At 43.1% G+C, this 26074-nt stretch overlaps 1 protein-coding gene across 1 annotated transcript in view; it reads left to right on the top strand.

Moving 5' to 3' along the window:
* The window catches only part of ITGAV (integrin subunit alpha V), a 167524-nt gene extending 141802 nt beyond the window's left edge, over positions 1 to 25722 (top strand). Inside the window, exons 24-30 of the mRNA XM_063430178.1 lie at positions 1776 to 1881; positions 2743 to 2901; positions 3553 to 3657; positions 3973 to 4086; positions 5818 to 5925; positions 17129 to 17251; positions 24873 to 25722. Of these exons, the coding sequence (XP_063286248.1) occupies positions 1776 to 1881; positions 2743 to 2901; positions 3553 to 3657; positions 3973 to 4086; positions 5818 to 5925; positions 17129 to 17251; positions 24873 to 24968 (811 nt within the window). The 3' untranslated portion in view covers positions 24969 to 25722. The remainder of the gene's footprint in view (positions 1 to 1775; positions 1882 to 2742; positions 2902 to 3552; positions 3658 to 3972; positions 4087 to 5817; positions 5926 to 17128; positions 17252 to 24872) is intronic.
* Positions 25723 to 26074: the final 352 nt, after the last annotated feature.

Raw genomic sequence — 26074 nt, 5'->3', positions numbered from 1 at the left:
GAGCGCTGTGTGCGCATCAACCACTGAATTTAGTCAGTGCAGCACAGAACATTTGCACTACTTGTGCTATTCCTGCTGGAGTGAATGCAAATAGCACATTGTGTGTGGTCACAAAAAGGGCTACCACATCTACTTTTTATTGTTTTTTTATTATGCTGCCATCAGCCCAAGTAGTGGAGACTAGTCCATAGGGACACCTGATATAGTGTCCCATCAGTTTATTGTTAATATATCATTTTTACAGTATAAATAATTACAATCTGTTGGCAGTAATAACTATGATTTTTTTTTTTCTGCTGGGGGTTGAAAAAAAACATGTACACCAGGCATAGTGGTATTTGCCATCAGCCTGACTAGAGAAGCAACTAGGTTTGTGAATTTTTTTTTTCTTTCAGTAGATTTTGCTCATACCTAGGCTCCTTTAAGAACGGATCTCAGAGGCCTCTCATTCAATTCCAATTCAAATATCACACATAGTGTAATAACATCAAAACACCATGTAATTGAAAGTGGACTATTACACTCACAAACACATGTAGTTAGCAAGACAAATAACCACTGTGTCAGGGATCTATTTGCGTTCCAACTCCCAATATTCTCAGTAGTACATAAAAGGCAATAAAGCAACAGAAATAGTGCAACACTGTATAGTATTAAAAAACAGAATTTTAATAATACAAACAGAAAACCCAAATGAGAAAAAGCATGATCCACAGCAAGGGCAACGTCTCCTAAGCGTTGTTCCAATTGATTAGATCACTTGATAAATCCCAACATACAGCAAAATAGTTTATATTGTGTTTATACTGTTTCACTGTATGTTGGGATTTCTCAAGTGATCTAATCAATTGGAACACCACCTAGGAGACGTTCCCCTTGCTGTGGATCCTGCAACAAGTATATCTTGTAGATGTGCCTTTGATCATTTGGGAATTTGTGAGTGCAAAGTGCAATATTATTAAAATTCAGTTTTTTAATATTGTTCAATGTTGCATTATATTTGTCACTTTATTCCCATGATGAATACCATCTAAGTACTACTGAGAATTATTTGTCCTGCCTGCTAACTACCTGCGCTTGTGAATGCAATAGTCCACTTTCAATTATTGTTGATTATATTACACTATATGTGATATTTGTATTGTTGTGGTTTTAAGAAGATATATAGGAGTCTTTAGATCTACAATTAACAAGTGGAAATATTGTACATTTCTTTACCCCCGCTGCTATCTTATCAGTATTGGTGTCTTTAAAAGTGTTTATAGATTTTTGGTGTACTCTCATTCATTTGCCATTTGAGCCAATTCCCTATGAATAGAATGTTTTTGTCCTCTATTCATGGGTCATCTTTGGATCATAAATTCAGGTAGATGGGGTTTATAGGAAGTATTAAAGACAGGAGGAGAGCATAGCAGGAGATCAACCGCATCCACTGCTCAAAGTATTTGTTGTCTTTTCACGTTTTATTTTTACTCTCTCCTCTGCTGATGTATTTGAAGCTGCTGAAAAAATTCCTACAGTGTTATTTACTGAAGTATGAAATCAAAGTGAATTTCATATATAAGGCCAAAGTAGCTGAACTGAGAAAAAAAAAACCTTACGTCAACTGTGCTTTAAGTTTTGATACATTGTCTTAAAAAGTGATTTTAATAAGAATACTAGTACTGTAATGACTATTTAATGAGTCATACCAGAAGGACCATATACACTTAAATACCATTTTCCATTTTTAATTTTGTTTTGTTATTTTATTTTTGCTTCTAATACACCTACAGAGTATCCACACCAAATGAAATATTCTTGCCAATTGCAAACTGGGAAGTGAAAGAGAATCCAGTCACGGAAGAGGATATCGGTCCATTAGTTCAACATGTCTTTGAGGTAATTTCTTTTATAGCTGCTTTGGCATTCTATGTAGCACAGCCCATTCCTTGTGCTATATAGCTTCTGACTTGAAATGATCGTCAACAAATTGAACACTGGAAAAGTAGCAGAACTAGCACAGTTATATCCTTTACTTTGCAATTGGGTTTTCAGTTCTTCAAAATGCAATGTGTAGTTAATAAATGTTTCAATATATTTTAATGGATGAGAAATGTGGATTCCTTTTAGCGGAGGTACTATTCCTTTTCCTTAATTAAGTCTAGTCCATAATCACCATATTCTGAGCAAACTGTAGTTATATACTTTTACTACTTTTCTGTAGTGTGTGTGGATGTTTAAGCTGATTTCACAATTCTTAAGCAATAAGGCAGTAATAAAGTGTGACTGACTTACTTTTATTTCTGTCATGTTCTCCTGAATAGAATATGTACATTGAAAGAAAGCACCAACTATTGATAAGTTAAAATTATGTATTTCTGTCTAAATAAAAAATAAGCAATAAGAGGTGTGTGTGTGTATGCTTACGTATGAATGTATTCATATGTGTGTGTGAGTCTCTGTAGAAATAAATTCATATACAATTGATGACTAGATAGGTATGTAAGTTGTAAGTATGCATGTCTTTGTGTGTAACTGTCAGATTGTGTGTGCGACTGAGTGATTGGTTTTGCGTGATGTGCCGTGAGTGTGATATGTGTATGAATGTAGTTAATTAGGAATGTGTAAGTGTATGGCTAACTGTGTATGTATTAATCACCCATTTTGCATATTGCATTCTGTATATGTATGGGCATATTTAATTTCTTCAATATTATTGCTTTATTCAATAATGTATTGCATTATTTTATCTCTTGTTAGCTGAGGAACAATGGTCCAAGTACATTTAGTAAAGCCATCATGATTCTTAATTGGCCCTTCAGGTATAATAATAACACATTGTTATACATTGTAACCTATGACATTGATGGACCCATGGAGTGTACCAACAATCTGGAAATCAATCCATTACAATTTAAGGTAACATAGTTTCTAATGTTTATGTTCTGCATTCCAAATGTGTTTTGTGTTAAACTGTTTATTGAAATCCCAACATATAGATTGGCATATTGGCTTATGTTATGCAATTACCCATAAATTGTTCTCTCAGATTTGGTCAGGCTTGCAGCAATCCGTCTCGAAACCCAGATAGAAATCTATTAATGATCAACATTAACCACTGTCACACACCAGAAGGGACTGAAAACTGGGGCAACCCACCTACCCCCGGCCCTCCCAGTCACCACGACCAAGGCTGGAAGGAATTGACCTTGATAATACAAAAGTGTAAATTCTGCATTTCAATGTGTTTGAGGAGTGCGCAGTTGATCTAATTTTTTTATTTTAATAAAAAGCTAAGAAACTGCTTTTATATGGTTTCACATAAAACTGGAAACTGTTACTCAGAGAGTCTAGACAACACAATCACTACACTGAGCTGTTATAATACACCATGCTACAATATTTATATCGCACATTGTGGCCAGTAAACAAGAAAATTATATTTTAAAAATATATAGTAAAATCATTGACAGAGTTTTGTAATCAAAAACATGCGTTGAGTGTGGAGTTTCCTTTTCCTTTCTACTAAGGATGCTGTTTTCTGAAAATATTTCTCTTCTTCTCTTACAGCTTACTGATTCACAGGCAGATGAGAAAAATGAAACACGTGTTAATGAAAATCGCCAACGAGATCGACGTGATGTAACCGTGGCAGAAGGAGACATTCAGGCAGTTGTAAGAATATTTATATGTTAGACATGTTGCACTGTGTACTATGGTTCCAGTTTTAGCATATGTTCTGCAACTTTAAGCTCAATATACTGTATGATATGAAAAAGTGTAGAATATATTTATGTATCTGTGGCTAACACTTAGTTGAGACCTAAATAAAGGTAGGCACTAGCATTGGTACATTGGTACAGGAGATTCAGGTTTCACTTCCCTCAAATTAAGTCAGAACTTTGGTTGGTTAGTTGTTTGTTGTCCAGGTAGATAAATATAAATACATGTAGACACTACAAAAGATGATGTTTATTTTCTTAAAATAAGGGCTGTGACTCCTCTGAATGCCTAAAAATTGAATGTCACGTCGGACGAGTGGAGAAGGGAAAGAGTGCTATCCTGTATGTTAGGTCAAGACTTTGGACTCCTACCTTTATGAATGTAAGTTTGTCTATTTGTTTCTAATTTGTTAGTATTGATTATAATCAAGTATCCTAATGCACAATATACTGTTTGAGATCTCTCAAGGCTATTTAAGGGGACACTCAAATCTCACAATAACCACTACAGCTCAGTCTAGTATTTTTAATGTATTATATGTTAAAGTAGTTATTTCACTTTTGGTAGTACTTCCATATTTTGCAAAGACCCTAGAACAGTGATGGCGAACCTTTTTGAGCCCGAGTGCCCAAACAGCAATACATGCCAACTTTTTTTCCCTCAAAGTGAATACTGAGGTTTAAGGGGGGTAGGGGTGCTTTGTGGGGGGGTAAAGGTGTTTAAAAAAAAAAAAAGTATGCTACATCAGTATCCCCCCCTCCCCCCTTCTTACCTTTTAATGAAGGGGGGGCGGGGGGAGGGAGGGGGGACGACAGCCATCCCTGGTGGTCCGGTGGTGGTAAGTTCTGTAGGGAGCAGCTCCCCTGTTCTCCCGCGCGATGCTGTGTAGAGTGTTGCCATGGTAACGCGCGGCAACGCTCCACACGGCTTACTCGCGGGAGGACAGGGGAGCTGCTTCACAGATCCCTCCCCCTGCCTCCCGACACGGAAGCAGAGTAGGCGCCTGCCGTTTCGGGCAGGCAGGTGCCTACTCTGCATTGATGGCGAACCTATGGCCGCGTGCCTACAGAGAAGGCATGGCGTGCCACCGGTTCGCCATCACTGCCCTAGAAGGTAACATGCATACTGGGTGTGCAGCAGCAGGGGAGAAGCAGCTTCCTCCTGAGTGCTCCCTCACAGACCTTGCCATGATTCTTTTTTCACCCAAATTCATCACTCCATCCACCAGGATCCATGCTAATGCTGTACTCTCGTGCATCCCAAAGTATATATTTTGATTGCTGGAATTTCAGTAAAATTCCACTGCAGTCAGTTACGTGTATTTCATAAAGATTTTATCTTTGTGAAATACAAATGACACAGAACTGTTAAAAGTTTCCAGTGATTAACTTTTGTATCCTACTTTACCCCTAGATGAGGATGAGGCACATGTGATTGTCAACTGTTCAAATTTGTAGCGTGCAAATTGCCAGAAATTGCTAATGCGAGTGACAATCATTTTAAACCCTAAGGTGAACCTGGTTAGCTTATTAAGCCCTTATGCAGTATTAGAAGTAAGTGAGACCTTTTGTCACGTGCAATGGGGGCCTGGAAAGCCGCATTCCCAGTTCGAAACACATAGCAGACAAGAAATCACATAATAGTAAGCTATTGACTTCAAGTTGCTTTTGTGAGATATTGGTTTTGAAAGCAGCCAGTCTTTGTTAATTCGCCCAGTGAAATGCTAGAAAGTGTTTTAATTAAAATGTTTTATGGCATTGCTGGCGTTACCATTGCTGTTGTCTTGGGGCAATATAGCTCTTGGGTTGTGTCTATATGTGTGTGGGTCCTGTGTTATGGGGTAAGAACTCAATCTCCAGTTAAGTTTTAATTTTTTTTTACATAGGGGCGTCTTGCCCATCTGAGGCAACTTTTTTCATACATTAAACATTTTTTTTAGTAGCCACTCCCTTTACCTTAGTGTTTTATAAAATATGTTTCCTTGAGAGTTAGAACTGTAACATATGTGTGTTATGGGGATTTTAATGAAGTTATTGTTTCCTATTTTTATGGCACATTTTAATTGTGTGGATAACTTAACATTTGATAATGCACCCTTTTCCCCCTCTGCAGAGTGAGAATCAGAATCATTCATATTCATTGAAATCCACAGCTTCATTCAGTGTTGTTGAATTCCCATATAAAAACGTGCAAATGTTTGATATAGCTAATAAGACAGTGGTAAGTTCTTTTTGTTTTTTTTTTTTTTTTTTCTCTCTCTCTTTCATACTTGTTTTTTGTTTCTGTCTCCTATATAAGTATGTAATGTTTTTACATTAAGTGGCTGTATTTCAAGAAGCCGATCGTGTTTTTAAATCCTGTAATGCCCAATGTGATGGCAAACAAAAAACATATTGCACAGCTAAACAGAACACTGTGAATCTCAGTGATTGATGGAAGTTAGACTTGTGGACATCATATACAAATCGCAGAAAGGGAGATAATTGACTGCTGCCCAGTAAGGAAAGGAATCTACGATTGTGTCAGTATGCGCTTGTGAATTTCCCACGGTGGCATGGGCGTCCACAGGAATTTTTCCTGGGGGGGCATAATTGTAATGACATCCATGCTTGGTCCCTTTTTGACAGTGTCATGAAAGGGAAGTGGCATAGTCATTATCACATAAAGTCATGGTGAATCGCATTTTCACAACTATGGTGTCAGGAATACATGTTTGTATTCCTGACATTATAGTATTCCTTTAAGCAAATTTAAAGGAACATTCTGGTCACCATAACAACTTCATCTAAATGAAAATGCTATGATGCCAGGAAGCTCCTGTGTGCTCTCTTTCCTTTAAACCGCTCTCAAATGGTTTAACCCCAAAGGTTTCCTCCAGGTCGCTCAGTGGTATTCGGCTTCTGAAACGGAGTGTCAGGAAGTGCAGATTTACGTCAGGCATGGTTGCTACAGATTGGCTAGAGTGGTCAGATGACACTCTAAGCCAATCGCTAGTTCCCGGTTCATAAAAATGTTTTACTTTTTATGAATGGGGAGCTACTGATTGTCTTAGAGTGCCAGCTGACCGCTCTAGCCAATCAGTGACACCCCTACCCAGAGGCACTCTGTGCTTCCTGACACTCAGTAAATAAAAGTGAACACATTAACACTGATATTTTTTTTACCTGGGGAGGTCCAAAGTTTCCCTGCCAGGCCAAGGTACCAAAGCCTTATGATGCGGTGTCCAGAATAAAGCGGAGGGTTCACTTCACTTGTCCTTCCTGCTCCAATCTCCTTTTCTTCTCCTTCTTCTTTTTCTTCTGACACGGTCTTCTCTCCGCCTTATTTTGCCCCCCCTTCTGCTCCTTTCTCTTTCTGATCCCTTTCTGCTCCTTCTCCTACTTTACCTTTGTGATCTTTGCAGACCCTTCCTGCTCCTTGCTGCCCCTTGCAGACCCTTCCTGCTCCTTGCTGACCCTTCCTGCTAATTTCTGCTCCTTCTCCTACTTTATGTTTGTGCTCCTTATGCCCCTTCCAGCTCATTGCTGACCCTTTCTGCTCCTTGATGTCCCTTCCTGCTCCTTGCTGACCCTTTCTGCTCCTTCTACTTTACCTTTGTGCTGCTTTACCTTCCCTGATCTATAGGCTGCCCCCCCTATGCCTCACTTCCCTGATCTATAGTCTGCCCCCCCCCATGTCTCACTTCCCTGATCTATAGGCTGCCCCCCCATGCCTCACTTCCCTGATCTATAGGCTGCCCCCCATGCCTCACTTCTCTGATCTATAGGCTGACCCCCCCCATGCCTCACCACCCTGATCTATAGGCTGCCCCCCCTATGCCTCACTTCCCTGATCTATAGGCTATCTCCCCGCCCAATGCTGGCTGCATGTGCTGCTCCCCTGCGGATTCAGTCACGAGGGAGAAGCAGGGAGAAGCTGTAACTTCCTATCCTGATCTCTCCATACACAGCACCACCTACTGGCCGGTGCCTGTACTGCACTGTATTTTCAATCTCACACAAAAAATTGCAGAACAAGCTGAAAATTCCAGCCCCCTCCCCCCTCTCCCGCGGACGCCCACGCACTGTGGTGAAATTAAATTCAATAAAATAAATTAAGAGAAACTCTGTTACTTTACAAGATGCATAGGGAAAAATCATAGGGGTGATATTAACAGGATTAGGAGTGGATAATGTGAGTGTGGATACATGAAGAGGCTTGACAGTATGAAAGGGTGGGGGTTTACAGTGTGGGGGTGGGTGACAATGTGTGTGGAGGTGACAGTGTGAGGGGATGCTAACAGTGTGTGGGAGTACGGTGGCACAATATTGTTGTAGGTGACAGTGCGTGGGGGGCATGACAGTGTGTGTGTGGGGGATCCCTTGTGAGGGAAGGAGGGAGGGCAGGGGTGATGGTGAGAGGGAGAGGGAGGTGATGGTGAGAGGGAGAGGGAGAGGGAGGTGATGGTGAGAGGGAGACTAAATACCTTTTTCTCTAATCCCCTGGTGGTCCAGTGTGGGCTCGCTGGTGGTGATGTGTCACGAGACACGTCAGAGCGTTGCCGTGGTAACCCGCGGCAATGCTTTGATTGGCCAGATCTCGCTAGACACATGGTCTGCAGCTCTGCACACTGCGGAGCTGCAGACCAGTGTCTGCGATGGGCGCTCTCCGTCCGAGCGGGCCGGGCATCCAGGAGGGGCCTCGCACCCGGCAGCATACTGAGCAAGCCACCGGGCCCTCTTCTGGTGTTGGGGTTCCTCGGTCTCTGACCGAAAACCAGACACAGTATGCCAGGGGCCCCCAATCCAACATGGCCCTTATGTTTTTATGTTATCCTTCTCAGCCTCCTGACATAGGATACCGTATATACTCGAGTATAAGCCGAGTTTTTCAGCACATTTTTTCGGCTTATACTAGAGTCAGTGTCTGTGTTATGGCAATTTGCATTGCCATAATACAGACAGGTGGCTGTGGGGGCTGCAGAGAGTTTACTTACCTCTCCTGCAGCTCCTGTCAGCTCCCTTCTCCTCCGCGCCGGTCCGTTCAGCACCTCTGTCAGCTCCCAGTGTAAGTCTTGCGAGAGCCGCGGGGTCATAGTGCGGCTCTCGCGAGACTTACAGTGTGAGCTGGCAGAGGGAGCTGCACAGACCGGCGCGGAGGAGAAGGGAGCTGACAAGAGCTGCAGGAGAGGTGTCAGGGTACCTGAAGTCTCTACCTCTGGGAGAGGTAGAGACTTAGACATCTATCCATCCGGACGGTCTGTTTCCCCTGTTCCTCGCGGTCCACCCGGTCACATAAACGCCGGCCGCGAGGGAGTCACTTCCTTTTGTAGCATGACGTCCGGAAGTCGACGTCATGACGCCAACCCGGAACGACCTGTCACTCAATTGTTTGGAGACTAATCAGGACTCGTCGGAGGCGTGTCTACCCTTCTGAGCCAGGGTATTTAACAGTGCTTCTCTCATTTGCTCATTGCCCTGTCGTGGTTCTAGCCTGCCTAGTCACACAGTGCTCTGGTATTTTCAGTTATCCCTTTGGTTCCGACCCGGCTTGTTTGACTTACTCTGTTTACCTCTGTTATCCTTGACCCGGCTTGTTCCTCGCTTACCTGTCCTCTCGTTCCCTCGACCTCTGCTTGTCTCTGACCATTCTCTATATTCTCCGTACGTTAGTCCGGCCATTCTAAGGTCCGGTATACGTATCCTGTACCTGTTTGTACTCTGCGTGTTGGATCCTTGTCCCGATCCTGACATTACGACAGGGCCAATGGATCCTGCAAGTACAAACAGTCAGCTTGGCCCCTCTGATCCTAGGTTCGAAGCCATGGAACACAGAATGGATCAAATGGCCCTAGCGCTACAGGCGTTATTATCTCGTGCCAATAATCCACCAGAGGAGACACGTACTACTTCTATCTCCCCTGTAAGTTCTGGCCTAGAGGTAGCCACTGTAGGTGCCTCCTCCCGCATTACCCCACCAGTACGTTATGGTGGTTCACCTGAGAAGTGTCGTGGTTTTTTAAACCAGATTAGTATCCACTTTGAATTGCAACCTCGTTCCTATCCTACAGATAGGGCAAAGGTTGGATTTATGATCACCTTACTCATTGAGAAAGCTCTGAGATGGGCCAACCCACTATGGGAGAACGATAACCCGTTAGTATATAATTATAATGCCTTTGTAGCTGCCTTTAGAAGAACTTTTGACCCCCCTGGTAGAAAGGTCAATGCAGCCAGATTACTGTTGCGCCTGAGACAGGAGAACCGAACACTTGTGGATTATGCACTAGAGTTCAGGTCTCTGGCGTCAGAAGTTAAGTGGAATGAGCAGGCTTATATAGATGTATTTTTGAACGGGCTATCAGACGTAATCCTTGATGAGGTTGCTACTAGAGAACTCCCTGAAAATTTGGAGGATTTAATTTCGTTCATTTCTCGTATTGATGAGCGTTTAAGAGAGAGACAAAACACTCGAGAGAGGAACCTTAGACCTTCCTTTAAATTAGCTCCCGCATTTCAAAATCCTGATTCCACTACCTCGCTGTTTCCTGAACCTATGCAGATAGGCAATACTCGCCTCTCAGAAGAAGAGAGACAGTACAGGAGAAGAGAGGGATTATGCATGTATTGTGGAGTCAGAGGTCACTTACGCCTGAATTGTCCTAATCGCTCGGGAAACGCTCGCACCTAAGTTTCTCTAGAGGACAGGCCTTGGGTGTTTCTATTTTGTCCTCTACTCATAATTATAAAGATCACAGGCTTCTGCTACCAGTTTCTTTAACTTGGGAGAAGGGAGTACTAAAGACTATGGCTTTGATAGATTCCGGAGCTGCTGAGAATTTTATCGACCAAGCCTTTGCTACTAAACACACTATCCCATCCCAGTTAAGGGACACACCCTTGGCCGTTGAGGCCATAGATGGTAGACCTTTACTTGAGCCTGTTATCTTCCGTGAGACCATACCCGTTAACTTAACTGTTGGTATCTTACACGAGGAAAAGTTATCACTTATGCTCATTTCGTCCCCTTCTGTCCCCATAGTCCTGGGGTACCCTTAGTTAAAAAGACATAACCCTATTATCGATTGGGAGTTAGGGGAGATACTCTCATGGGGTCAGGGCTGCCAGGAGAGGTGTTTACGCAGGGTTTCTCCATTGGCTGTAATAAACACACCAGGTACTTCCACTCAGTCTACAGAGAGACAGATACCGTCTCTCTACCAGGACTTAAAAGCAGTATTCGACAAGAAGAATGCTGATACCTTACCTCCACACAGGTCATTTGATTGTAAAATTAAGCTTCTACCTGGTACTATGCCTCCGAGGGGCAATGTATATCCTCTATCCACTCAAGAGAACTCAGTTCTAGAGGAATATATTCGTGAGAATCTAGAAAAAGGATTCATTAGGAGATCCTCTTCTCCCGCCGGGGCTGGTTTTTTTTTCGTTAAAAAGAAGGATGGTACTCTGAGACCCTGTATTGATTACCGAGGTTTGAATAAGATAACCATCAGAAATGCCTATCCGATTCCTTTGATTACTGAGCTGTTTGATCGTTTAAAGGGCTCTAAAATTTTCACCAAGTTAGATCTCAGAGGGGCGTATAACTTGGTGAGAATCCAGCATGGACACGAGTGGATGACAGCGTTCAATACCCGTTATGGCCACTATGAATACACGGTTATGCCATTTGGTCTTTGTAATGCTCCGGCAGTATTTCAGGATTTGATTAATGAAGTTCTTAGGGAGTTTCAACATGATTGTGTTATTGTATACCTGGATGACATACTTATACACTCTAGGGAGATTGAGACCCACCACAGACAAGTCAGAAAGGTATTGCACAAACTTCTGCAACATGGCTTATACTGTAAATTGGAGAAATGCAGTTTTGACCAGTCTCAGATAGACTTTCTTGGTTACGTGATTTCTGGGGAAGGCTTTAAGATGGATCCTGACAAACTCCAATCTATTTTAGATTGGCCATTGCCTAAGGGACTCAAGGCGATTCAGAGGTTTATTGGTTTCTCTAATTATTATAGGCGCTTTATTAAGGGATACTCTTCTATTATTGCGCCTATTACCAATATGACCAAACAAGGGGCTGATACTAAGACCTGGTCTACTGAGGCCCTTGTTGCTTTCAAGACTCTCAAGGAACTTTTTGCTTCTGCCCCAATTTTAGTCCATCCTGATACGACTCTGCCGTTCCTACTCGAGGTCGATGCCTCTGAGACGGGAGTAGGTGCTGTTCTGTCACAAAGGTTAGGGGTGGACAAACCGTTACACCCTTGTGGTTTTTTCTCTAAGAAACTATCTGGCCCTGAAAGCAGATATGACATCGGTGACGGGGAACTGTTAGCGGTCATTATGGCTCTTAAGGAGTGGAGACATTTATTAGAAGGGACCTTACATCCTGTTACGATTCTAACGGACCACAAGAACTTGTCCTATATTGGGGAGGCTAAGCGCCTATCCGCCAGGCAAGCTCGTTGGTCCTTATTCCTGACTCACTTCAATTATGTGCTTACTTATAGACCTGGTTCTAAGAACTCTAAAGCCGATGCTTTATCTCGCCAATATGAACCGTCCACTATAGCTGAGCCAGTTCTTTCCTCGATAGTTCCTAAATGTAATATCATCGCTAACACGAATCTCAGGATTCATTCTCCGTTGCTTGCTGAGATCATGAAGTTACAACATCTAGCTCCTAAACAGACTCCTGGGGATAGACACTTCGTTCCTCCTGCTCTCCAACTGGAAGTGTTACGGTGTTTCCACAACAGCAAGGTAGCTGGGCATCCTGGCATTCGCAAGACGTATGCTTTAATCTCCAAAGATTTCTGGTGGCCTGCTTTACGTAAGGATGTTAAGGATTTCATCGGTACGTGTGAGGTCTGTACTAAGACTAAGCAACCTCATACGCTCCCATGTGGATTTCTGCATCCCTTAGAGGTTCCAGAGAAGCCATGGTCCTGTTTAGCTATGGACTTCATTGTCGATTTACCTATCTCTAAAAAACAGACTGTTATCCTCACCGTGGTTGACAGATTCACCAAGATGGCTCACTTCGTTCCTCTGCCTAAACTCCCGTCTTCCCCCGAATTGGCAGAGATATTCGCAAGGGAGATTTTTCGTTTACATGGGATACCTTCCCAAATTGTGTCTGACAGAGGTTCCCAATTTGTTTCCCGTTTTTGGAGGTCCTTCTGCTCTCAACTGGGTATCAAATTGAATTTCTCTTCTGCCTATCATCCTCAGTCTAACGGAGCTGCTGAACGCACCAACCAAAAGATTGAACAATATTTACGTTGTTTTGTTTCTGAACACCAGGACGATTGGGTTGGTTTGATTCCTTGGGCGGAGTTTGCACACAACAATCTCGTTTGTGATTCTACTCATTCAAGACCCTTCTTCATGAATTATGGCTTTCATCCATCTATTCTTCCCTCGGCTTCTCCTTCCCAAGGGGTACCGTCGGTTGATGTTCATGTTGCCAATTTGAGGAAGTTGTGGGATCAGACTCGACAAATTCTTCTGCACAATTCTATGCTGGTTAAGAAACACGCTGATAAATGTAGAAGGGCGGCTCCGGTGTTTGTTCCAGGTGATAGAGTATGGTTGAGTACAAGAAACATTCGTTTAAAAGTGCCTTCCATGAAGTTCGCCCCTCGTTATATTGGACCTTACAGGGTGCTGACTCGAATTAACCCAGTTGCGTATCGTCTAGCTCTTCCATCTGCCTTACGCATCCCTAACTCATTTCCTGTTTCATTGCTGAAACCACTAGTCTGTAACAGAGTTTCCTCCACGGTCTCCTCCCCTCGCCCTGTTCAGGTGGAGGGTCAGGAGGAGTATGAGGTTAACGCTATCATCGATTCTCGAATCTCCCGGGGGAGAGTACAATATCTGGTCGATTGGAAGGGATATGGTCCTGAGGAGAGGAGTTGGGTGCCTCAAGAGGATGTTCATGCTCCTCGTCTCCGCAGGGCGTTTCACTTCCGCTTCCCATCTCGTCCCGGTTCATTCCGCCCGGTGGGCGTATCTGAGAGGGGGGGTACTGTCAGGGTACCTGAAGTCTCTACCTCTGGGAGAGGTAGAGACTTAGACATCTATCCATCCGGACGGTCTGTTTCCCCTGTTCCTCGCGGTCCACCCGGTCACATAAACGCCGGCCGCGAGGGAGTCACTTCCTTTTGTAGCATGACGTCCGGAAGTCGACGTCATGACGCCAACCCGGAACGACCTGTCACTCAATTGTTTGGAGACTAATCAGGACTCGTCGGAGGCGTGTCTACCCTTCTGAGCCAGGGTACTTAACAGTGCTTCTCTCATTTGCTCATTGCCCTGTCGTGGTTCTAGCCTGCCTAGTCACACAGTGCTCTGGTATTTTCAGTTATCCCTTTGGTTCCGACCCGGCTTGTTTGACTTACTCTGTTTACCTCTGTTATCCTTGACCCAGCTTGTTCCTTGCTTACCTGTCCTCTCGTTCTTTCGACCTCGGCTTGTCTCTGACCATTCTCTATATTCTCCGTACGTTAGTCCGGCCATTCTAAGGTCCGGTATACGTATCCTGTACCTGTTTGTACTCTGCGTGTTGGATCCTTGTCCCGATCCTGACAAGAGGTAAGTAAGAGCTCTGCCAGCCCCCTCCTACACAGTGCCCATCCACTGGACCACCAGGGAGTGAGAGCCCCCTCCCTGCCATGTATCAAACAGGAAGGGGGGACGAAAAAATTTATATAAATAATAATAGAAAAAAAAAGAATAAAGAAATAAAAAATAATTTAACAAAAAAAATTATTAAAATAATAAAATAAAAAAATAATAAAAATGCCCACCCCCCACCAAGGCTCTGCAACACACACACACACACACACTGCATTCATACACACACACTGCATTCATACACACACACTGCACTCATACACACTGCACTCATACACACTGCATTCATACACACACAATGCATTCATACACACACAATGCATTCATACACACACTGCATTCATATACACACACTGCATTCATACACACACTGCACTCATGCACACACACTGCATTCATGCACACACACTGCATTCATGCACACACACTGCATTCATGCACACACACTGCACTCATGCACACACACTGCATTCATGCACACTCACTGCATTCATGCACACTCACTGCATTCATGCACACTCACTGCACTCATACACACACACTGCACTCATACACACACACTGCATTCATACACACACTGCACTCATACACACACTGCATTCATACACACACTGCATTCATACACACACTGCATTCATACACACACACTGCATTCATTATATACACACACTGTAATTAAATATTCGATTAATATAATTTTTTTAGGATCTAATTTTATTTAGAAATTTACCAGTAGCTGCTGCATTTCCCACCCTAGTCTTATACTCGAGTCAATAAGTTTTCCCAGTTTTTTGGGGTAAAAAATGGGCCAAGGCTTATATTCGGGTCGGCTTATACTCGAGTATATACGGTATCTCTTTATATGCTTGAGATATGGGGTGGTACTGGGATTATAATTGTCCTGGTCTGCTTCAGATTAGTGGGATATGTACTCTTGAGAGGCAGTTGCTGCTATTTTATGTGCTCTAAATGAACTTGTTGACATTCTATAAACATACATTCTGTGAACAATTTCTCATCATCTCTCATGGTGTCATTATTATTATTAGTTAAAAGACCAGAATATATGGTATATGAATGTATCACAGATCTCCACAACAGTGAAGCACACATTTTTATTTTACTTTAACCCCTTAAGGACACATGACATGTGTGACATGTCATGATTCCCTTTTATTCCAGAAGTTTGGTCCTTAAAAAGGGGTTAAAAACAAGTTACCCTCTTCAGCCATCTCTTATGGTGAATATCATCCATTAAGGTATCATCTTACCACATTGCAACACTTTCCTTTTCCACTTACATGTGATGCTATGTATAGAAGAGAAACAATATAAGGCGTATAAAGTACATACATTAATGTAACATTAATTTTAATCGTAAAACTGCTTCTCCGTTACATAATCCGTTAATTACATGTAGGCTTTTCAAGAGGCAATAAATATTGGATCAAATATGATTGATTTTCAAAAAATAATGCAAATCAATCATATACTTTCTATAGCGGTTATGGAATTCAGTGATTCAGTACCATTTTCCAAGCACATAATCCTCGATAATTGGCCTTTAACCCCTTAAGGACACATGACATGTGTGACATGTCATGATTCCCTTTTATTCCAGAAGTTTGGTCCTTAAGGGGTTAAAATATTGACCACCACTAGCTGTTGAAAACTGCATTTTAATTTTTTTTTTGTAAATGTACATTTTTGGGTAGTGCAATGGTAATATCACATGCAAATTATACATGCATTTATGAGATAAAGAGAAAAGGTATCAATGAAAATGTGTTATACATATTGAAATATCACAATATTAAATGCACAATGAACAATTTTAAATTATAGAATTACAGTAGGTGGTAGATACTAAACATGTTATATGCTGGAACCTAATCTTTAGACAAAAGAAGAGAAACTATATCCTGCTTTTCTCATTGCCCTCGCCTGACTAAGATCATCCCACTAACAAGCTTGGAAGACAGTTCCCAATCAGAAACACATAAAAACATATTTTTCTTCACTATTTGCTCATTGACCACACTAGCAGCTAGCACACAAATAGATTCACACAAAAAAAGCAGAGGGGGAGTGGTCAATATGACCAAAAGCTTCAGTAGTATATATATGCCGAGTGACTATAACATCAGAAAGATGGAACTTGAGAAGGCGGACCATGACCAAGGACTGAAAGAAGAGCTAGAAAGGATTTGGAGAGTGAAGGCAGTAGTAGTCCCATTTGTGATGGGAGCACTCGAGGCGGTAACCACCAAGTTGGGGGATTGACTTCAACAGATTCCAGATGTAGCATCTAAGATTGCGGTCCAGAAGAGGTCAGTTCTAGGAACAGCTAAGGTACTGCGCAGAACACTCAGACTCCCAGGCCTCTGGTAGAGGAATATATACCACCCAGGAGGGGTGAGAAAATCAATATATATATGTATAGTGTAAAGGGTGCTGACATCTTATAGCGATGTGGCACGACTAAAGAAAGAGGAGTCTACAATACTAATTACTTGGAGACTGTAAAAAAACATTAGTGAAATGGGCAGAAAGGGGAAACAAATACATTTTTATATTTGAAGAAGGCAGTTTCCCTGAAGGTATTCATGTTTACTGGTAACTGGGAGCAGAGTAGTCCAACATAGTTTTCTTCTCCCACTTTTTAGAACATTTGGTAAATAAAAAAAAACTGATCCTTTTAAAAGAGCAACATTGAACTATTACACTTTTAATTTTATCAGAGATATTTGCTAGCAGATTTCTTTTTTTGTTTTTAGGTTACTACAAATATTCTATGGGTTAATCAGACCTCCGGAGCACCAGTGCCAGTGTGGGTAATTATCCTTGCAGTCTTATCGGGATTGCTTCTACTAGCAATTATGGTTTTGATAATGTACAAGGTAAGAGTCTCTCATTAAATTATGTTTTGTTTATGTATCACAAAGAAGTGAGTAACAAAGCTTCAGATAAATGTTGTAAGGCTAATGATAAGCCTTTGCATCCACTGACCCTGGTGAGAGGCACTACAGTAAACCTTTAAAGGTGGGATGTGTTCATTGATAAATATAATTTTAATATGTTAACATGCATAATAGCTCACATTGTGGCTAGTTACACTAGTTTGAAAAGTAATGAAATAGGTTCCAGTCTTGTCCTACCTGACAAATAATGTCCAGCACCAAAATAGCCGGCACATTCCCACTACAGCCTGTCCTCGGTCTTTTTACTCACATAGAACGCTGCGTTAAAGCGTTAATTTGGCTACATAATATCAAATGAGCAGATTTTTTTTATTTGCTCACTAACATCTTTAATCGTAGTACTTGTAGTGTAACCCTGATCCTTAAAGGGATACTTTAAAAACCAGAGCCAAGGAAGCTTAATCCCTTTCCAACGTTAAGATGTTTCATGCCGTCCTACAGAGTGGGCTTAAATGTCTGTAGGACAGTGTAACGGAGCTCCGTGTACTCCGACCGAGTACTCTCCGTTGATGGATGCTCCTAGCGCTCTCAGAGGACTCCAAGCACTGCAGACGACACCACAACCACCGCAGGCTCCACAACCGCCGTAGCTTAACTGGAGCCGCGCCGTCTTCCTTCCACCCTGGATCGGCTTCTGTCCTCCAGGACCGTGTGGGGAAGACCTCTCCTCCAGGAGAGCGTATCCGGAACAAGCTCTTACAAGAGCTAAGTGATTAAGAGCTCAGGGGAATATGCAGCGCATAGCAGTCCCCAGTGAGATATAGCAGTTCCCTCCAATAACGAGACAAGGCTACGTATTGAGGGTCAGAAGAGGTCTGAGGACTGGAACACCCAGCCTGCTTTTTATTAGGATAAGGTACACACAGGACACTCCCAGGGGGAGGATGAAATTAACCAATAACAGCATAGTACAGCCCACAGGTTCCCTCCCCTCAGATAAACAGTTAAACCAATTATTACATACAATAAAAATACAGTTTTCACATACACACTGTAACTTTAAAACCATACATTCAATTTAAATAGCATATTGCATATTCAGACTCAGCATACATCAAACATAAACACTTCCAAAAATCAGCCAAATCCCTCCAGTGGATCAAAAGTTAGCTGGAAGTCCTTTATGACCGACCGCAAGCACAATTCCCTGCCCAAAACAGTTCCATAGATTTGGGCTGTGCGGTCGGTCAATTTCATGCGAAAAAACGACTAAGTCCCATTTCGAACGGGACTTAGTCTCTGGAGCTGCAAGTTCCGTATGGGAGAAGGTAAGGGTCAGCGGTGTTCGGCAAAATGTGTAGCCGATTTCAGTTCCACAGAATCTTTAGCATACACCGCTGACCGCATTCGAGGAAACCAAGATGGCCGCCGCCACGTGCAATTGACCGGCAGTAACCTCACAGCCTGGGAGGTAAATTGCCTGCACACTTTAACTTCTGGGTGGTCTGCCTGTGTGGTACTTGGTTCAGTAAGCCCTATTTACTGAACCAAGTGGGGGAAAGCCAGGAACAAGTTATTTTACCGGTCTGGGGACATAGTCTTAAAGGGGCATTGTTCAGCAAAGTCACAATATGTCCCCAGACGGTTCTTAAAGGGCCATACACACCCAATAAATGTTAATAAGTTTTCAGGGGCACAATCTTCCAGGGGCCATAGTCATGAGGCAGGAGGCTGGCAAACATGCTTCTCCACAATCCAGGGAAGCAGGGCAATTTCTCATTTAAAGGGCCAGTTACAAATAGCGATTTGTAACACATCTCCCCTTTGGGGGGAAGACTAACCAGGCACCTGACCTTCTGTCGGTCAGTGCCTCCGTTAGTCGATCCACCAACCCACAATAAACAGATGTCCGAGTAGCCCCCCCACAACATCAAAGTACAGGAACAGCCCACCCACAACACACAGTCACTGCACCTGGGTATTTGGCTGTGGTAATGAGGCCACATGCCGAGGGTACTTGAAGGGCAGAGGCCAACTGCACTCTGCCCAGATGCCAGCTCTTCTGCTGGGGTAGCCTGCAGGACATCAGGCTCTGGACCAGGGACAAAGGTAGGGCAGAGGCCCGACTGCACTCTGCCCAGCTGCCAGCTCTTCGGCTGGGGTAGCCTGCGGGACATCCGGCTCTGGACCAGGGACAAAGGTAGGGCAGAGGCCGACTGCACTCTGCCCAGCTGCCAGCTCGTCTGCTGGGATGCTTGGGACATAGTCCGGCTCAGTAGCCAAGGGAACATGGACGTCAGTAGGGGTTAACATTGCCTCTGTTAACTCTGGTGCCACGCTAGGAGTTACCTGGGGAGGGGAATTTGTACTTACCCCCTCCTCTGGGTGTCCCGGTGAGGGTAGTTGGGGATCTGGAAAGGCTGTCCAGCATCCCTGTAGGTCAGGCACAGAGACCACGGTCCCATCTGCGCCGTCTGGGGGATTGGTGTCTCCCCTTGTTAGGGTAAGCTGCCGCTGGGGAGAGGGGGTGCTGTGCTCCTTTCCCGGAAACACAGGCTGCCGCTGGAGAGGGAGACCGCCTGTCTCCACTCCCGTAACATTGTCCTGTTGCTGTAGAGAGGGACCAACTGTCTCTGCTCTCTGTAGGACACACTGCTGCTGGGGGGGAAGGTCGGCACCTTCGGCCCCCTGGGGTACACACTGCCGCTGGAGAGGGAGACCGCCTGTCTCCACTCCCTTACCATTGTCCTGTTGCTGTAGAGACACACTGCTCTCTGTAGGACACACTGCTGCTGGGGGGGAAGGACGGCACCTTTGGCTCCCTGACACTCACTCTGGGGTTGGGGATCTTCCCAGTAAACCTCTACGATATCCTTCCAGCTGAAGGGCTCTAGACCTGGTTCTGCTTGTCGGGTAGGTTGGGGCTGCACGGAGCTGAGCAGGTGTAGGTAGTCTTGCTCCAGCTCCCACTCCCTTGTTACCAGGTGGGTCATGTCTTCTCTCACCTCGCGTTCGTCAGCCCAGACATACATGCCCATCCGGTAGTCGTAGATGTCCCAAAACCTAGACTCCTCCGTGCTGCCGAAATCAAGATCCTCCTCCATGGCATCCTGAAGTAGACCAGGACCATCATAATCATCCCCCTCCGGTAGGTCGTGCTCGGCCGTCCAGGGAGTAAGTCGAATGGTATGCCACCAGAGGGCCTGGTATGCGTTGTCTAGCCCGATCTCTCGCCATACCAGGGTCTCCAGTCTTGCCACCCACTCATCTAGGGACTGCTCCCCCAATAGACATATTCGCATTGCCACACGCTTCTGTAGCCGCTGCTCATCACTGGGGAGGCCCTCACCTCGCCGCCACTGGGCATCTTCCAGGGCATCATACCAGAGTTCCCTTCTGGCTGCATCCCTGTAATCTGCGGCCTCCTTCTCCTCCTCATCATGGAACGCTGTCCGCAAACCAGCTGATTCCATCCTGTTGTAGCCAGGGGCGCTGCCCAATGGCTAGCGTTGCCCTCAATTGTAACTCCAAACGTTACCAGTGTCTCTGAGCTGCTTCTCCTCGCACTAGGACGCCATCCCACCGCTGCCACCACTGTAACGGAGCTCCGTGTACTCCGACCGAGTACTCTCCGTTGATGGATGCTCCTAGCGCTCTCAGAGGACTCCAAGCACTGCAGACGACACCACAACCACCGCAGGCTCCACAACCGCCGTAGCTTAACTGGAGCCGCGCCGTCTTCCTTCCACCCTGGATCGGCTTCTGTCCTCCAGGACCGTGTGGGGAAGACCTCTCCTCCAGGAGAGCGTATCCGGAACAAGCTCTTACAAGAGCTAAGTGATTAAGAGCTCAGGGGAATATGCAGCGCATAGCAGTCCCCAGTGAGATATAGCAGTTCCCTCCAATAACGAGACAAGGCTACGTATTGAGGGTCAGAAGAGGTCTGAGGACTGGAACACCCAGCCTGCTTTTTATTAGGATAAGGTACACACAGGACACTCCCAGGGGGAGGATGAAATTAACCAATAACAGCATAGTACAGCCCACAGGTTCCCTCCCCTCAGATAAACAGTTAAACCAATTATTACATACAATAAAAATACAGTTTTCACATACACACTGTAACTTTAAAACCATACATTCAATTTAAATAAAAATTGCATATTCAGACTCAGCATACATCAAACATAAACACTTCCAAAAATCAGCCAAATCCCTCCAGTGGATCAAAAGTTAGCTGGAAGTCCTTTATGACCGACCGCAAGCACAATTTCCTGCCCAAAACAGTTCCATAGATTTGGGCTGTGCGGTCGGTCAATTTCATGCGAAAAAACGACTAAGTCCCATTTCGAACGGGACTTAGTCTCTGGAGCTGCAAGTTCCGTATGGGAGAAGGTAAGGGTCAGCGGTGTTCGGCAAAATGTGTAGCCGATTTCAGTTCCACAGAATCTTTAGCATACACCGCTGACCGCATTCGAGGAAACCAAGATGGCCGCCGCCACGTGCAATTGACCGGCAGTAACCTCACAGCCTGGGAGGTAAATTGCCTGCACACTTTAACTTCTGGGTGGTCTGCCTGTGTGGTACTTGGTTCAGTAAGCCCTATTTACTGAACCAAGTGGGGGAAAGCCAGGAACAAGTTATTTTACCGGTCTGGGGACATAGTCTTAAAGGGGCATTGTTCAGCAAAGTCACAATATGTCCCCAGACGGTTCTTAAAGGGCCATACACACCCAATAAATGTTAATAAGTTTTCAGGGGCACAATCTTCCAGGGGCCATAGTCATGAGGCAGGAGGATGGCAAACATGCTTCTCCACAATCCAGGGAAGCAGGGCAATTTCTCATTTAAAGGGCCAGTTACAAATAGCGATTTGTAACAGACAGCATGGAATGCCCTACAGATTTAGTGTTAAATCCCTGCTCACACCAGTATCAATGGATACATGGGGCTCCCTCCTGTCTGTTGTGGCCATTTTTAGTGGCTCACGGATGTTTGATGAGCTGCCCGCAGTGCTTGAAGTCAGAAAATACCTATGAAGAGATTGTGTTATGAGCAGGGTTAAATAAACACTATAGACATCTAAACAATTTAAGCTAACAGAAACAGCTTTGGTGTATAGGCCATTCCCCTGCTGTCTCACTGCTCCATTCTCTGCCAATTAGGAGTTAAATCTACCCACACCTACCCTGACTGTGACTCACGTGGCCTGCATGAAAAAATGGTTTCATTGTCAATCAGGTGTTAACTTGCTTTAGAAGGTGTTGTTATGTAAATTAAACTTTAATCACACACAGGAGTCTCATCTAGATTCTAGAAAGCTATTAACAGAGCAGGACATAAGGCATTTTAAATTAAACATAAAATGTAATAAATTAAGTCTAAACATTAGATCTCTCTTTACAGGAAGTGCTTAGAAAGGCTGTGTAAGTCACATGCAAGGAGGTGTACCTAGGGTGCATAAACAAAGTGATTTAACTCTTAAATGGCAGAGAATTACTCCATGAGACTGCAGGGGCAGCACAACTGCTTCATTAAGCTAAAGTTGTTTTGGTGCCTATAGTGTAAATTTAAATCCATGCTCATACTAGGTATCAATGGAAACCTGGGGCTCCTTTCAGTCAGCTGGGACCATTTTTAGAGTCTACGGACTGACGAGTTCTATGCATGCCTTTAAATCTATTCATACAACCTCAACTAAGCATTCATTCTCATCTGGGCTGCAGGCTGTTTCAAAGAAACCCACCTATGTCCTGAATAGACCCTGGCATGGTCTCCCAGCCTGTCCCAAGCTGACTGTGACTTGTGCTGAGCTTTGCCAGCTGCCCAGCACCAATCACAGTGTAATTGGCTGGGAAGCAGACTTCATTCATAAATACAGTGAATGGAATTATGAATACAGCCAGTAGGTGGAAGACATTGACCACTATCCACTGTTTTAACTAGGAAACCCATTTCCCAATGTCAGACTATAGGTTAATGTTAGTAGTGGCGTTCACTTTGGATTTAGGGGTAAGAGCAGCGTATGATTATAGTTAGGGTTACGGTTATGGCTAGCTGTAGGGTTATGGTACGTGTTGGGGTAAGGTAAGGGTTATTGATGGGTTTAGGATAATTATGTTTTATGGGTAGGGATAGTTTAGGATTATGGTTAAGGGTAAGATTAGGATAGGTATACGGTTAGTTAGTGTAAACATTGGGCAAGTGTTATGTATAGTGTTGTGTGAGGGTTGGTATTGGGTTAGTAATGACTACCAAAAATGTAGTGAGATCTTAGACATATAAGGCATTTAACAGTCAGGGCTGATATATGGAACTATTTTGAGTTATTTGTATTTAGTTGCATTGGGTGTAAAAAAAAAAATGTCATAAGCAAATATTTTTTACAAATAATCCCCCCTCATCCCATTTTTAAAATTTCTTTCACACATAAAGTTGTATTAGTTTTACATATAGGATATTAAATGAAAGCCCTCTATGTCATATAAAAAACACCCAATATATAATATATATGGGGCACTTGAAGAAAAGGTTAAACTACAGTGAAACAAACCGATTGCTCAAAACAAGGTTTTGTTTTAGTTCTGAATTTAGGGGTGCCTCCATCTTTAAGGGGTTAATGTAGTGGTGTCGGTGTGAAGAAACTGTCCCTGTAGTCTCTTGTTGGTAGTCAAAAAACAATGTTTATGTTGAGCTGTAATAACACCACTAGTGACTCACTCAGACAGCCAGTAGAGGTGCTTCCTATTACAGTTCTTGCAGATCTGATGATTGGCATCATCATGTTCTGCATGAAGAAGCCAAGTGCTCCCCATAGAGATGCAATAGTATAATAAATCCATATGATGTGATGCTGACTGGTGCAAATGCCACACTGGTGCAGTAAGCCTCTCAATTATTTTCTATGTAGAAGGATTGGATTGGGTGGGATCATCAATAATGATGACCTCAGCCTGGGGCTGAGTGGCAGCTCGGTGAGGGATGAAAGGTGAGTAAAACAACATTATATGTATTCGTTTAAACTCAAAAGTGTGCACTAAATCTAAATAGGAAGAGGAAACTCGGTAGCCTCAATCCCTAGCCCTAATTCAAAACCATACCCCTTTCATTAATCACAATTCAATAACGTGAGCAATGTTAACCGCAAGTCCTAATTTAAAACCTTACCCCAAACCCTAATAATCAATCACGAATCTCTAATATTAATGAATAATGCTAACACCAAGCCTTATTCAAAACCTTGCATATAATCAAAACCAAATCTAAACTGATAACAAATCCTTGCCTTAATACCCAGTTATTTCAGTTATACTTCATGTTTTTTCTCCACAACATTAATAATGTGTCAGTAATTTTGTGTGACAACAAATTCCATTCTCCTTTTGTATAAACTAAATATAAGGGTAAGTATTAATATCTCCAGTAGAAGCTACGAATTATGACCCAAAATGAATGATTCCTACCCAAGTTTTTACTCTTCTGCTGTTTCTTACTGTGAGTAAACGTATACACGTTTAAAGATATGGTTTGAAATATTTGAATTTGTGGTATCAGCCTAAACTTTTAAATGTAAATTAATCTTTTAATTAATACATTTTAGGTTGGTTTCTTCAAACGGGTACGACCTCCGCAAGAAGAGACTGAAAGAGAGCAACTTCAGCCACAAGAGAATGGAGAAGGGACTACAGATGCTTAATTGAATATTTTTTAACCACCCATGCATATTAGATCCAAATAGGCTAGTTCAAAGCAAGTGGATTAGAGCTGTATGAAAGCAGGACAAATTCTATAAACTAAACTTATAACAAATTATGCATTTCCCCTATATACAAAACTAGCAACACAATTGTTAGAATAGATTTAAGACAATACTCACTGTCCTCTTCAACACAATTATTGCTTTTCCTATGTTAAGGTACACTCAATAACTTAACTGCATTAAGGTACGTCACCAAAGATTAATTATGTAAAGGTTCTGTACTTTTAGGAATACAGCCTTTTATAGCAATATTCTAGAACAGGGTGCCCGAAAGGTAGATCCCCAGATGTTCTAAACTCCAACTCCATGATGCTTTGCTTTTCTTTAGAATGACACAGCATCATGGAAGCTGTAGTTTTAAAACATCTGGGGACATAACTTTTAGGCAGCCCTGTTCTAAACTAACCCTTCTTAGGTTAGTGTTGAATATCACATATGACAATTTGCCCCTAAGTATCACTTTTATCACTAAAATGTTTTACAGCAATGGCAACCACATAAAACCAATCTTGTATAGAAGTGATTAAGCTAATTTTTTAGCTTAGTTGTATTGTGAAAGACTATATGGGCTCTATGACCCCTTACTCCCTTGACGTGTCAGAATATGTGTAGTGTGTATGAAATTAAAACAAGTTTAGTTAAATTATTCTATATTGTACCTATAAATTTATGGCAGTAAAAATAGAAATCCAGCGCACTCACTTATCAACTAAACAGCTACTTTGATGCTGACAGATTTGACTAGTTTTATTAAAAACACCTAATCTAGGCAAAAAATAATGGGGGTTTAGTTACACTATATGATCATACATTGCATAAGCCTGCCACAAACGTCAATGTACCCCATCTTTGGCAGGTCCTACTCTCACTGCCTACTGTCTACTAAATGAGCTACTCACTTGGGGAAATCTGGAATCTGAGAGTAGGACCTGCCAAAGATGGGGTACATTGACGTTTGTGGCAGGCTTATGCAATGTATGATCATATAGTGTAACTAAACCCCCATTATTTTTTTGCCTAGATTAGGTGTTTTTAATAAAACT

This window comes from Pelobates fuscus, chromosome 8, assembly GCF_036172605.1.
Source record: "Pelobates fuscus isolate aPelFus1 chromosome 8, aPelFus1.pri, whole genome shotgun sequence".
NCBI lineage: Eukaryota > Metazoa > Chordata > Amphibia > Anura > Pelobatidae > Pelobates > Pelobates fuscus.
The sequence above is the reverse complement of the archived record's forward strand: the minus strand, read 5'-3'. Positions and strand labels throughout refer to the sequence as shown.